Below are 14713 nucleotides of genomic sequence, written 5' to 3' on the forward strand. Positions count from 1 at the left end.
TCGGCTTGCCCTTTAAAAGTGATCGTTTAGAGCAAGCCAGCCAGCTTTTCTAAATTTGTTTTTGGTGATTCTTAGCTACCATAAACAACACCTGCTTTTCTTTCTCACGTCTTGAGGGATAGGAGGCACATAAAAATAAAGGGAATCCTTAACAGCCATAGGAGGAAAGCAGTGGAACAGATTGAGGGAAGTGTTGTCAATTTACAATCAATGGAGGTTATAGTTACGGTAACTGTACACCTACATTCCACTTGGAGAAAAAGTATGCAGGATTTGGCAGAATTAAGTGATCTTAAATTGCTGTTCTGTGATATATTAATTTGTATAAATTATTTTGCACTCAACATTAACAGTGTACTATTACTGTAAGGGATAGAAGTGTCAACCGCAACTATGTAAATGCAGGAAGCTTTTAATTTTTTAATTTATTTTTTTCTTATTTGTATGCTCATTTATAAATGTAATTACTCATGTCTTCATCATAGTATCACTATGGTGTATGCTTTTGGCAACTCTCAAATAATAAAAAGTGCTGTTTGTAGAGCTCTAGAGATGCTTGGGGAACGACACCATGTATGCTGTGGTATATCTTGAAGGGTATTTCAGATCTGATTGGCTATGAGTTCAAAGATAAGCTTTGTGTCTATTTTATGTTGATTGACACACATTTTCTTTCAGGTACCTCGTCAATACCTTGCAGAGGCAATGGAGGCAATGATGAAAACCCTGGTGTAGTTAAACAAAAAGAAAACATATTCTTAGCTGCGCAATACTCTTTTAGTATCATTCAATGCCTACCATTTCAGAAGATGAAAAGGAAAATGGTTCTGGAAATAATGGAAACACTGAAAACAGAGCTGGGAAAGAATCCCCAGAAGCTTCTCTTCATGATCCTGTGAAGCCATACTGCATGTCAGACAGCTCCACTGCATCGTTGGTATCCAGGGGAGATGGGCATTATCCATGGGGATGTCCTGTGACTCATACAAGAGAGAAATTTTATACCATCTGCTCAGACTATGCTTTTTTAAACAGAGTAACATCTATTTGTAAAAGCCCAAGTGCTTCAGTTAGTGCCTGCCTGTCAGGCAGTGCTGCCTTAAATGCTGGAAATAACACACCTAACTTACTCAGCGTTCAAACTGGTGCTTCAGAGATAATCTACAGGGAAGATGCTGACTTGGAAAGCCTGCCTGGCAGTCTTGGAAAGCTTCCACTGGCATGGGAAATAGACAAATCGGAGTTCAATGGTGTGAACACAAATCTGAAGAACAAAGCAGGTGAGGTGGTGGAGTTTTGATGTGAAAGGAAAAGGCTTCATGTTTACAGCTTGTTTGTGGAGGGGGCTGGTCATGTATCCCTTGAGGAAGTGCTACAGAAGAGCCTCTACTTCATTTCAAGGAACCTGCTCATCGGAAAAGAAGAGGGTGAGATAGGAGGAGTGAAAGTCAGATGTAGCTGCCTGGGGAAGTGGCTCTAAAACAGGCTGACTTCTACTTAACTGTGTATTTCTTTATTTTTTTGGGATGGTTTCTGGTATTTTTTCCCCACTGTGCTTTTGGAGTGTTTTTTTCTTTTTTTAATTTTAGTAGGACCTAGTGCATCTTGCAATGATTACTTTTGCCTGTTAAGTACAGGTTTGTCACTTGCAGAAATGTTTCAAGATACTTCAGAGATGTATTTTGAAGTTGAAGATGTGGTTTGTTTATGACAATGGAATCATGACAGTTGCCTAGGAAAACAGTAGGTTTCTGTAACAGAATTTTATTTATTTCAATTTGCTACATGTACACAGTGTTAGGGATCCTTTAAAACTGGCTCCTTTGCTACCTCCTGTGTTCTTTCTCTGCCTAGTCACTGATTGCAACTACAAATCAAACCCTTGCATACCCAGTTGGTTTTCTTTGTCCTACAATCCCTCTGTTTATCTAGAGCGTGCTGTGGATTTTTTTTTCCTTAATGGTTTGACTAGCTAGTCAAACTGCTGTTTTCTCTACATTAGTATGAAACCTGTTCAGCAAAACTTAAAAACATGTTTGGCAAGTTGCCATTGCCTTTTCATGTATACATGAAGTGTCCTTAAATAAAAGTAAGAAGTAAATTATGTCTTAGAGGATGGTCATAATTTCTAAAATATGTGGTATATTTTATCTGGATGTGATGGCTTCAAAATGGGACAAAAATATTTCTGCTGTACAATGTGGCTCAACTCTCTGTTTTTCCCTGTCTCCGTGGCTTATGAGAAGGAAGAGACCTCTGGTGTATATTATTCTTACTGAATTTGCATATAAGCTTTCGTCAGAAGCTGGTTACAAGGCTGGCAGTGAAAAACAAGCATTTGATTATGTTACACATGCATTTAATGTTAGGAGATGGGAAGTCCATGTTGGTGTGAGAGTCTATTTCTGGGATGGCTGATTTAACGCATTAGAATAATCAGATTGACTTATCTCTCTAAACAGTTGGGCAGGACATCATTAATTCTGTTCATGATCTAAACACCATGTTGTTTACAGAGCTAATGGCAGCTTTATAAACCTGTTGACAATCTTGATTATATATTTGAGCTTTTTCCTTTCACTTAAAGTCCCAGTTGGCACTTACTAACACAACCAGTGTCTCTATTTGAGCTGTATGCTATTAGTAGAAGTATTTAAGAAGAAGGCTATGGAGGGTAAACTAGACATTCATTTGTTTCTGAAATCTGTTTTGTAGGCAACATGAAGAAACAAGGGATGAAGAAAAAGTCTGTGGACAAAAAAAGCAAACAATACAGAGAGTGTCCTCAGCGTTCAGCTCTTGAAGATGTGAAGGAGAGAAAAGTGTTGGACCTTCGGAGATGGTAGTATTTTTGAATTGTGTTTAGAATTATTCCCATACAGTTTATCACTAAACACTGTTGCTAGTTACCTGATTTAAAACTTCTTAATAATGTCTTCATAAATTTTTTAGGAGAAATGGGGATATGCTACGCATACATACAGTGTCTATACAACCTATTATCATATGAATATAGTTCACTAAATTCACTTAGTTTAATGAATCTGTATGTCTGTGACATAGAAAATTAGGCTTAGCTTAGGGAATCTGCGATCTGGAATGACCTTCATTAGTAAATTGGTAGAGATGCAGTTTACTGCAAGTTGACATGTTAGAAGAGACTGTACACTATTAGTGCATTACTGTTTTTTCCTGTGGGATCATTTGTACAGAACTCCCGTGGAGCTGTTGGAAATTTGGCTGACTAATATAAAATAGCGTACTAGCATCTGAGAAAGAAATTGGTTAACATATTTACTCAATTTATTTTTCAAAGAATGCAGTTATTTTGGTTTTTTGTTTGTATTTTTTAATACAGGTGACATAAAAACATCCACTATAACATGACACTTCAGTGACGTGGCACACAGAAAAGTAGTTCAGGTTGGTCCTATAACTAAATCAAGAATGCTTATTAATGTGTTTGGGGTTTTTTTGTTTAAGGTATTGTGTTAGCCGACCTCAATACAAGACTTCTTGTGGCATTTCATCGTTAGTGTCTTGCTGGAATTTCTTATATAGTACACTGGGAGCTGGAAGGTAAGTCAGACATAGACTGCTTTGCCTCTTGAGTGTCTAAAATATGTTACTAATTACTTTATTTACTTCTTTTCTTTTTTTTCGTTTTCAGTTTACCACCCATCACTCAAGAAGAAGCTTTGCATATACTGGGCTTTCAGCCCCCATTTGAGGAGATTAGGTTTGGTCCCTTCACTGGAAATACAACTCTAATGAGGTACGTTTGGTTCTTTTGATGTAGCTAAATTGTTAATTTATGCAAAAATAACATAAAGCTAAGAGATAGAACCTTTAAAAATACACCAGTTCATTTATTTAAAAAAAAGTGGCTAACACAAGTTAGTCCTCTTAAGCTTTAGAATAATGAAGCATACCTGGGTACTCTGACAGCGCCCAAAGACACTTTTCAAAGAGTGGTTTGCACTGGCCATTTTATATAGTGTGGTGTTGCTACACAGGTCAGGTGAATGTGGAATTCTATTTGATTTTTCGTTCAGTTTGTTTAGTGGTTGTATAGTACTCTAGTGAGTCCAGTCTCCTGGTTAGGAAATTTTTTCTTTATACTCATTTTCCTGTTTTTGAAAAGGCATGTTAAATGCTTGCTAATATCACTGAAACAGCCTGAAAAGGCAATTGATACACTGGTAGTTTTATGTAAAATATAATTTAAGAATTGAAAATGAGATAGTGCTGCAGCTTTGCTGCAATGGAGCTATTCAGGAGGAGGAAGAGGAAAAAAAACCAAAACAGAAACATGGGGCTGAAGTCACAGAACACTTCAACTTTGAAATTTTTTATCACTTCTGCTCTGTTATTTATAAGTTAGACCTAAAATCTTTATACTTTTTTTTGTTTCTTTTATATTAAAGGAATTTTAGCATTAAACAGAGCTAAGAAGCATATTATACTTGAGTGTTGAATATCTGACAGGGCTTTGGTGTGAAATTAAAAAAAATTTACAGTGTTCTTGCTTGCTTCATGAGTTGCATTTGGTTTAATTAATTTTTTTTTTGGCACTATATAGTGTTGAAGGCAATGTATAGTGTTTGACTCAGCAGTTTGGTGCTGGATTTGAAAATATGTCAGCAGTCTGTTCTCCAGCCAGCATACTGGCTAGATCATTGAAAAGTGTCATGAAAATTTCCTCATCTGCCTTAGGAGACTCAGATACAGATACAGGATTTGTATCTCTTCAGGAATATGTCAGGTTATAGTGACTCTTGCAGACCAAGCTGATAAAATGCTCTGTCTCTTTAAGTCAACAGTCTGTACAGACAAAAGTTAAACTTGTAATTCCTTGATTTCCCCTGTGAGTATCCTGTGTACTTCAGGGAAGTTACTCTTTTTTTTTTTTTTTATTTTCTGCCTGGTCAAATAATTTTAAAGTACTTGGCAGAATGGGAAACAGGAGGACTGGGAGCCAACCCCATCACCCAACATAGCTGTATGAATGAGGTGTTATCTTCAGACATGTGAATTTGAATCTTCTAATATGGAAAAATTGCAGGCCTGTCCTCATTTACTGCTCCTAGGAGGAGTTGCAGTATGGGACTCCTGTGGCACTCAGGCTTTGTGAAGCTTATGTGACAGAAACCAAAAATGATGTGCAGTCTCTCTCTTGAAGGGTTCCTTCTGGTATCTTAGATTTCATTTGTGTAGCTTACAAATCATGGTTGAAGTTTGGCACTTCAGAATTTGGTGTCTTTCTAAAGACTGAGCAACTGAAAATTAAAGGTGTCTGGACTGAATACAATAGGACCAACATTTCACATCCAGATCTTTGGTTATTATAGATCTATGTCAGGTCTGGAAAAGCACAGTGAAGGAAAAGTCTTTGCATATTTATTTCTCTCTCTAGGATATGTTAAGTTTGGTTTGTATTGGGTACTATCTACTATCTATATACTGATGTGGTAGGTATTTAGTAGCACACAAAAACCTTTTTTCCTAAACTGTCAAGACATGAAGAGCGGGAGAAAATAAAATTGCATTTAATCACTCTTGAGTTACTACAATCTTTAAGCTTATTGTTTCAGATGGTTTAGGCAAATAAATGATCACTTCCATATCAAGGGATGCTCATATGTTCTGTATAAACCTCATGGGAAGAACAAGACAGCTGGAGAAACTGGTACGTAGCTAATCCTAAAGCATTCATCTTACAGTATATAAACTGAAAAATCCTGCAGTGTGTAGCATGTGACAGGACAAAGTCTGTAAGTAGTACTTCCAGTTTGAGATAAGATATCAAGAAGCTCCAAGTAGCCTGATTTTTCTGTTTTTACTTTTTCTATTTTGCTAAAATTTTCATTTTTAGTTTTATTATGATAATATATATTCTGTGCTATACATTCTGCACTACATATTCTGCTATCACAGAACTGAAATTTTAAAGTATCCAGGAGAACACTGCATTTCTGGTTCTGTGTTTGGGAAGATTTATTTGTTGTCATACACTGGGAGAACAACACATTTTTGTTTCAGCTTTTTAGAAATCTATATTGTATAAAAATTCAGAATGTCCAGCACAAAAGTATTAGTTCTTAATAAATGTTTTATACTTTTGAAAAACCCAGTTTTTAAGTTAATGAAGTCATGACTTTGGCTAACATCTGTCTCTAAAAGTTAGGTGATTATTCTCAATTAGCTTATGAAGCTGCATTTTTATGTCTACTTTTAAGTGTGCTACCTAAAAACAAAAAAACTATTTTCATACCCAGTTTACTAGCCTTTGGTATAGTCTGGGTAATTATCTTCTAATTAAAACATTATTTAAAAGCATAAGACCCCTCTGAAAAGTTTTGGGGGAGATTATTAAAGTAGAAATAACTTTTTTTTTTGGTATCCCATTTGAAAATTCTGTCATGTTTTAGTGCCTCTTCTAGTCTGTTCCTGAAACTGAGTGTTGTGGTCACATTACAAAGCAGAGTATGCCCAAATGTGTTTCTAAGACTAGGAATCTCCAAGAAGCTAGGGATACCAAAACATTTGAAAGCTTTCAGTGGTTTCAGTAGTATCATTGATATGTGCCACCAGTGACTTGGGGCAGCAGGACTGCATTGTGTTACAGTGTGTATTTCCAAGACTGAGAGATACTTTTGGTTCTTTTTTTTTTCTTTTTTCCCCAGAATGATAAATTTGAATACCATTTTTATCCAAATACTAAGCAACTAAGCATACTTTACATTACACTTTCTTATTACACACTGTGTGGCAGATAGTACTTAATTTCCTCAAAAATAACAAGAAGTTTGAGATCAAAACTGTATTTTGTGCATGCCTGTCAGGTCATGTCCTCTCATTTAAAAAAGCAGTATAAGTACTCTCTGTTATTGAACAGGTCTTTTTTTTTTTGCTGAATATGTTGCACAGGGTGTTACACACTCTGTCGTGTAACCTGATCTTTCTTTGTAGCTGCAGGAGCCCTTGCAAAGCTCACACGTGGACTGAAAGATGAATCAATGGCCTACATCTACCATTGCCAAAACCATTATTTTTGCCCAATTGGATTTGAAGCAACCCCAGTAAAAGCTAGTAAAGCCTATAGGTAAGATACTGTGTTTATGCTTATTTTAGGTGAAGAAACATGCAGGAAAATTTTCTGCAAGTTGATACCATTTTTCTTCCCTAAGTAACATTTCATTGTATGTCAAAAAGACATTTATGTCTGAGCTAGCAAAACACTACAGTGTAATTTGAAAGGACTGACTTAAAATTAAGCATAACTAAGCAGACTAGGTTGAGAGAATTTAAAACAGAAAACTATGAGTGGTATCTGGAAATTGTTTAAAGACATTTTAGCCAGATATAGAAAGGGTAGTTATTTACTTGAAGGACAAGTGAAGGTAACTAGTCTGAAAAATAAAAACATATGGGCTGAAAAAAAGCCAGGTGCTTTATTTTAAGGCAAAAGAATAAAAAGCCAGATAATTATGGAGACAGTCTGTTCCCAGATACTTTGGAGGGGAAAACAGAAGTGTGTGTATGTTGCAATTTTTCTTTATAAACTAGAATCAAAAAGCGTACAGTGATATCAGTCCATCCTGGGGTTGATGTGATAAAATTTACACAAAATTTACACTTGTATATAGCAAGAACAGGGAATATGTAGGTATTGTAGGATGGTGGTTGCATACATTTTTTGCAGGGTTGGCTAATAATGATGATAAACTGCAACTACTGGAGTGTAAGGCATAGAAAAGTAAAGATATCTGAATAATTTGTTACTAGGAATTGGCAGGGGGTGGGGGGAGGGAAGCTAGAAGAGATCTTTGGACTATCACAGTACGTTTGGCTTTTTTAAGCAATGCTTGGAATGCTGGAGCACTTTTAAAATACCAGGAGAAGCTTAATATGCCAGTTGTTTTAGAATAAAAATCCAGTTACAGGTACCTGAATAATTTCAGATTTCTCAGGGCGGTGTTGCTCAGGATAATATAATGCAATAGTTGATAGAGATTTCAATTAAATTTAGGTTTTAAAAGAGGATAATAGCATTGATACTCATACTGAGTTTAGGGGAAGTCTTGTATTAAACCCACAGATTTTAAGTTTGAAAATATTAATGCTGACACTATTTATGTTTTGTAAGACATTTACCTTGCTGCTTTATGTAGTAGAGTACTCTTGTGGAGAGTACTTTGTTTTACCTCATTCACAGAATCATATTAAACTGTTTTTCCTCTCTCAGAGTAGTTACAAACACAGTATGTACTGGAGGTTTCTGTTGGACTTTCTCGAGGTTCAACCATTGGTCAGTATTTATTAGAATTATCATAGAGCATAAGAAGACAATTCCTGACACAATTAGCAGATACCAATAGTGGGGAATATTAACCAATTAAAAGAATAGATCACTAGTATAAGGTGAGTCTCAGTCTTGCTGTTTGCTTGCTAAGCAGTCTGACTTTAGCTGTTAAGAGGTGGGGTCATGTCAAGGAATGGAGAATGATAGCTCTGCTTTTGGAGTTCAAAATGGTAATTCTTTTGAGGTGATAAAGCATAATCTTATGAATCTAATTTGTTCCCAGTGAGTCTCACCATAAGGTTAATGAAAGCTTTTAGTATGTGAACAAAAGACTACAGTTTTTTTTATTAAGACTGCATTCACTGATGTGCCATGTTTGTAAGAAGTGTGTAGAAAATATGCCCCAAGTAGAAATCCAATACATCAGTCTGCTTAAATTTACCAAAACATTAGTGGCTTACTTACTCAATCAGTTACTAAGAATCTGCACTAGAAAAACAAAGTAAAAAAAAAAAGTTTACTAGATGAAAAATGCAGTTTGCCAAGTAATATGATCCAGTGTGTGGAAGCATAACATGCCTTATAACTAATCTGAATTTACATTGTTTAGTAATAAGTGAGAACAACACTTTCGGTCCTTTACCCATGGCTGAAACAGATTCTTATTCACTAGTGATGTTATTTTTAAGTCAGTATTACATTTTTTTCCTAACAGGAGTTATCTTCTAACAATGTAATGGGAAATAATAAGTTCAAAGAGCTTTCATAGCCTTACTTTAGGCTGGAGGTCAGACCAGAAGAGCATCTCGTTTTCTTTGTATTTTCTGATCTTACTGGGAAAAAAAAGTGTTTCAGTTCCAGAAGCACTATATAGATTCTGGAGCAGTTCTTGTTTATCTGTTTTAAGCTTTTCTTTAAAAATGAAGCTAAGAAACATTTTCAGTTCCAAAAGCAGTGGGTAGACAGGTTGCTAGGCTGAGCTTAGAGACAGTTCTTAGGTCACCCACAGACTTCCTGTATGATCTTAGGTTGCTGGATTTGGACTCGGGAGACCTGGGTTCGGTTCCCAGTTCAACCACAGACTTCCAGTGTGACTTTAGGTAAGTCTATTAATCTATCCTGTGTCTTGGTTTCCCATCTGTGCAATGATGGCATACATTAGTTTTTTACAGGGAATTTTTTATAAGTAAATAGATTATTGTAAGCACTAAGGCCTGTCTAATACCCTAGGCAGAAAAATCTCAGGTTTTGTCACAATTGAAACTGAAGTAGTTTTTCATGAGGTAATTATCTACAGGAAGTCACAGAACTGTCCTGTGCATCTCATCAGTCTGTCCTGGTGCCTGTCACAAATTTTCCCTGATAAGGTTACTGCAGGCTTTGAGTTTCTTGGAAGTTGATCACAAACTTGAAATTGATCTGTTGAAGGGTTTGGATTTTTAATATGTGGTATTGGATGCTTAGGAGGAAGCATTTGAAGTTACCAGTTGTGTTCTAGAGGTTACCCTACAGCTGTTAGTAACAACTGTCAGTGGAGGTATAGTTTAAAAATGGTGGAAAGGACTCTTTCATGACTGTTAGGGAGTCAGAAATAGGGAGGAGGATGTTTGTTCCACATTCATGTGGCTTTCCACAGCTCTTATTTCTGTTTTACCTATATATTTATATTTAGATCATATACCAGACTGCCTTTCATCCAAGTAACACTATTTTTAATGAATATCCGTCTTCTTCCCAAATAATATGCAGTAGCTTTCACAAGGCTTGCTTCCAGGCTTTGTGAAACGAAAGGTTCCCTGGATGGAATTGCGAACTATATGTAGCACAGGAGCTGAGGAAACACTTTTAAACATTAGAAAATCCTAAAAAGAACAGCAGAATGTGAATATCTCTTTTTCTTTTTAGTATACACAATAAATTTTACTAGGATTGTATCTTCTGTTGAACAGAGGTCGTGTCTTGCAGCAAGAAGTAGAATATTGGATCTTAATTGGAGAGCCGAGCAGAAAGCATCCAACAATACACTGCAAAAGGTATGTTACTTGGTAAGAATATAAAACAATGTTTTCTTTCAAAACACTTTGTACTTCTCTACGCAGGGTCAACAAATGACTTTTTAGTTCTTTTGAATGAATATATATATAGATATATCTATCAAACAGAAACAGGTGGTGCTTTAGTGAGAAACTTTGTGTTTTGACGTTAGGGTTGGCTCTGCAGTTTTATATCACCTGTCCAGACACCTGTGGGCTGCTGCAAGCCAAAGCCCATTTCTCTTGTTTAGATGTGACATCTCACATTAGTCAGGAAGAAAAGACACCTCAGCTGTCTGCGATGGTGCCAGTTACAGGCTGTACGGCCCTTGGAGGAGTTTACCCCGCAGCTGAGGACATCCACAGGCTGTGTCTGGGCTGTGCACAGGATATTCTGCTGCTACCAAGGTCTCCTAGCTAAGGTGCAGTTACAGCCTGTACTCTGTTGCGTTATTAGCTTATCTGTGCATTAAAACAGTACGTTTATGATGAGGTTTGGCTCCTACAAAGTTGGTGTCTAAACTAGACATACAGACTAGGAGAACTAGAGGGTGCTCTGTAGAAATTTCATCGATTAGTTATATTTGTCAAGATAAATTGACAGTACAGTTTATCAGCTTAACTTATGCTTAATATTATTTCTGAAATTGGGGAACAGTGCAAAATAGTAGTATTTCTCAAGAAACTAGTTCCATGGCCAAAATACAAGTTTTAGCAAATAGCATCTCTGTTATCCCCACATTAATTATGGAGTGATTTTTCTTGATACATTAGGAGAAGAACAGTGAAAACAAATTATAATGATAATACTTCTTTTATTTTTGGTTTTTTTTCAGTGATGTGACTATGTTAATAATTGCAAATAATTGTGCATTTTGGACTAATGAGATTAAGTGCAACAAAATTAAAATCACATTATGCACGTGGTTATTGTGCTGAGAAATGTCGTGTTATAGATCTCCATGACAGAACTTTGTCCTGTGGTATATAAACTACAAATGGCACAGGAAAAGGTTTCTGAATCCAGAATAAAAACCTTTGTAATATTAATTTTGATTGTGGAGACATTCTGTCTTTTGCTACACTCCCAATGAGAGCTAGCAGAAAGTTCTGTGCTTAAGGTAGGAAGGCAAAGGTATAAATGCATTTGCTGAACTTGGAGGATGGCGTTAGAGAGAAACAGGTAATTAGGCATTGGTAGAAATGAAAAGGTGATGTGTAGGTTTAAAGAGGTCTGGAATATGTAGATATTTGTTTCAGTTGTGCTAGAAGGAATTATGAATCTTTGAAGAGCTGAGTGAGTAGAGAAGGATTCAACCAATAGTTTAGATTTAAATAAAATGGAGGAGTGAGTTACAACAAGAGCTGTCTGGTAAAAGCAGGTTTAATGTGTGGAAAAAACCAAGGGTTTAAACAAAATAATACAAAAGAGTAAGAGGGGTTTAAGGAAAGGAAAAGCTAATGTTTCCACTTGCCTAAACCACACTTTGCTTCTTCCTGTCACAAACTGATGAATTGGTAAGTGTAAGGAATGTAACTAATGACTCATGGTGCTCTCACTCATTTTGGAAGGCGTTTTCCAAGAGCAGGAATAATCACTGTGAATGCTTTGATTAAACGTGACGCTTTTATATCTATGTTGATGTCTCTGATATTGAGGCTTTTATATCTTTACACATTCATTTATCTTTAAATCACTGCTAAGACCATTTAAAGCTACAGATCTGTATTTGCGTGCACATACACCTGAGTCTTAATCCTGCTGAGATTTCTTAAATGTCAGTTGAGTAGTAATAATTTTATTCTGTAGGTGGGCAGATATTGTCACTGACTTAAACACTCAAAATCCAGAATATCTAGATATTCGACACCTAGAGAGAGGATTGCAGCATCGAAAAACAAAGAAGGTAAGGTAAACTTACTAAGATGGGAGGAAATTCATGGTAGATTTTTGCAAACTTACTGCTACTTCAGCAGTGTAAGATAACTTCACTAAAGAAGTTTGTTGTGAAGTGTTGCTGAAGAAAAAAAGTAAAACGTGGGTACTTGCATACCAGCATCTTTTATATTTATTTGTAGGACAAGAACAGCAGTAGTTTGGCATATGCCAGGATGAACCAGGATATGTGTGTATACAATGTATTTGGTCACAATATTTACCTGTGCTGGTTTAAAATGTAGCTGCAGCAAGTATAGTAATACTCTGCAGCCAAATTACAAACCCTTTGGGGGATGACCCTTCTAGCTTCCTCTAAGTAGGAAACAAGGCAAAATCAAGTAGGATCAGGCATAAAAGAATGCATGTCTATCCCTTGTGCAGACTTAGTGTCAATGCATGTGGCTTTCTTTCCTATAGATAGGGCTGTATCTCATGGGTGGAAGATGTATTTGTGATTTGCCAATTGCAAGTCTATGAGAAATAATAGACTGAAGAGATAATTTCAAATGTGAAGACTGTATGGAAGACTGTGTCAGCAAGATCAGAATGGACCAGAACACATAATTTCTGAAAAGGTAGCCAGAAAGTAAAAAAGACTAGCAGAAGATAAGCAACACTGGCCCATGAAAGATAAAATGGATAACTTAAAAAGATGAGAAAGAAGGCAGTAATTGAATCTGGGATACAATTAAAAACTGATTGATGCGAGTTGTTTGTTTGTGTATATAGTTTTGTGTTGGGGTTTTTTTTGTTGGTTTTTGGTTTTGTTTGTTTGTTGTTTTTTTTCTGGTTTGTACTTATTGCCTTTTTTTGTGTATTTTCTTTTTGAAATGATTGTGTTACTTGCCAAGATGTCGATGTCAAATATCAATGTGTTTTAGAAAAGCACCCATGTGCATTTAACAAAGAGCCTTTTTACTTTGATTAGGTTGGAGGAAATCTTCATTGCATCATTGCCTTTCAGAGACTTAACTGGCAAAGGTTTGGTCCTTGGAATTTTCCATTTGGAAATGTTAGACAGAATAAACAATCCCAAACACAAGGACAAGGAATTTCCAAATCTGAGAGTGAAGACAATATTTCTAAGAAACAACATGGACGACTGGGTCGATCTTTCAGTGCTAGTTTTCATCAAGAATCTACGTGGAAGAAATCTAATCTTCGGGAGAGGAGGAACAGTGGGTATCAGAGTTATAATGATTATGATGAAAATGATTAAAATTAACTTTAGATGATAAGAGTTGATATATCAAAGTTAGTTTTAATCAAAACATATTAGGGATCTATTAGTCCTAGAATACATATGAATAGAAATTATGGTATAAGATACAGCCTCATAATTATTAAATCAATCTGATGATATGGTTGCAGTGGACAAGATCTGATGTGTAAAGTGACAGATAAGCACAGATTATTGTACTTTTGCAATCAAAGGTAAATGTGACAGCAAAATCAATAATTTCTTTTGAAGTAATTGTACTATGTCCTGATTTGTGAAAACAAAAGAACAGATTGAAATTAGCCAATGTAATAAACAGACTTCATTGAAAATACTTAGTGTTCAAAAGCATGAAAAACTGTGGTATGATTTTATAAAAAAGGGTTATTCTGCAAATGGTGTAAAGATAAAAGTAATCATTGCCTTCCTTTTTAACACTTAATTTTATTAAGGCTGCCCATATCCAGTGCAAAGGAAAAAAAAAATCACATGGGTTAGAAAACCTTTTGGATTTACGAAGGGAATGTACATTCTCCATTTAGTTCTCATTAGACTTCTGTTGGTCAGATAATCATATCTTGAGAAGCAGGTCTCACTTTCTTTTCCCTTATCTAGTTGCCTGTTTTAGACTGTGGGGAATTGCCTTTTTGAGGATGGAACTTCTCTGTTGCTTTTGCTCTGTGGGTATAGTGGCTGAATTCTTATCCTGGAGCCTCTTCAGAACACGGACTCACTTAACACAAGCTTGTGAAATTCAGTATTAAAAAGCTGCATTTACCACTAGCCAAATGAGCTAGCTGAACACTATGTTCTGTTGGCAGTTCTTTTTCTTGTTCTGTCTTAAAATCTCTGTCCTTTTTCTGCTGCTCTTTTTATTTTGTATGAAGGGGGTGCAAGTGCCGAAAACTGCTGACAGCCCCGATGATATACCTCTCAGCCAGCAAACAATTCAAGCTTTTTCAGGTGTCCACGTGCAGTCTATTTTTTTCTTTTCTTGTTTTCCCTGATTTGAAATTTATCTAGTTGTTTGCCCGAACACATCCCAACAGTTGCAATGTTCTGTGTACAAATGTTCATACCTGCTCAAGGATTAATTTTTTGACATAAAAAGATTTGTCGTGGAATGCAGGGGTTTTGTAGGTTGCTGCTTTTGTTAACCAAAAATGGGAGACTTTTAGACTTTTGTTCACTCAATAAAATTTGTTTTCTATCTTGTT

General features: G+C 36.0%; 1 protein-coding gene across 5 annotated transcripts; it reads left to right on the plus strand.

Moving 5' to 3' along the window:
• The first annotated feature begins 680 nt into the window (after positions 1 to 680).
• Positions 681 to 14711, plus strand: BIVM (basic, immunoglobulin-like variable motif containing). Of its 5 annotated transcripts, XR_001920426.1 has the most exons (11): positions 681 to 1280; positions 2716 to 2842; positions 3484 to 3579; positions 3671 to 3775; positions 5595 to 5689; positions 6973 to 7105; positions 9334 to 9405; positions 10255 to 10338; positions 12149 to 12245; positions 12695 to 12852; positions 13206 to 13316. XR_001920426.1 is itself a non-coding variant. In XM_008922654.3 (10 exons), the coding sequence occupies exons 1-10, from the start codon at positions 791 to 793 to the stop codon at positions 13494 to 13496; spliced, it is 1590 nt and encodes a 529-aa protein (XP_008920902.1). In that variant the 5' UTR covers positions 681 to 790; the 3' UTR covers positions 13497 to 14711. The 5 variants fall into 5 exon arrangements, 4 of the variants coding, with proteins under 4 accessions (XP_008920902.1, XP_017926490.1, XP_017926491.1 ...); XM_008922654.3 differs by lacking the exon at positions 12695 to 12852 and having other exon boundaries at positions 13206 to 14711; XM_018071001.2 differs by lacking the exon at positions 12695 to 12852 and having other exon boundaries at positions 13242 to 14711.
• Positions 14712 to 14713: the final 2 nt, after the last annotated feature.

Source organism: Manacus vitellinus, unplaced genomic scaffold (assembly GCF_001715985.3).
Source record: "Manacus vitellinus isolate BGI_N305 unplaced genomic scaffold, ASM171598v3 scaffold_2_pilon, whole genome shotgun sequence".
Lineage (NCBI taxonomy): Eukaryota > Metazoa > Chordata > Aves > Passeriformes > Pipridae > Manacus > Manacus vitellinus.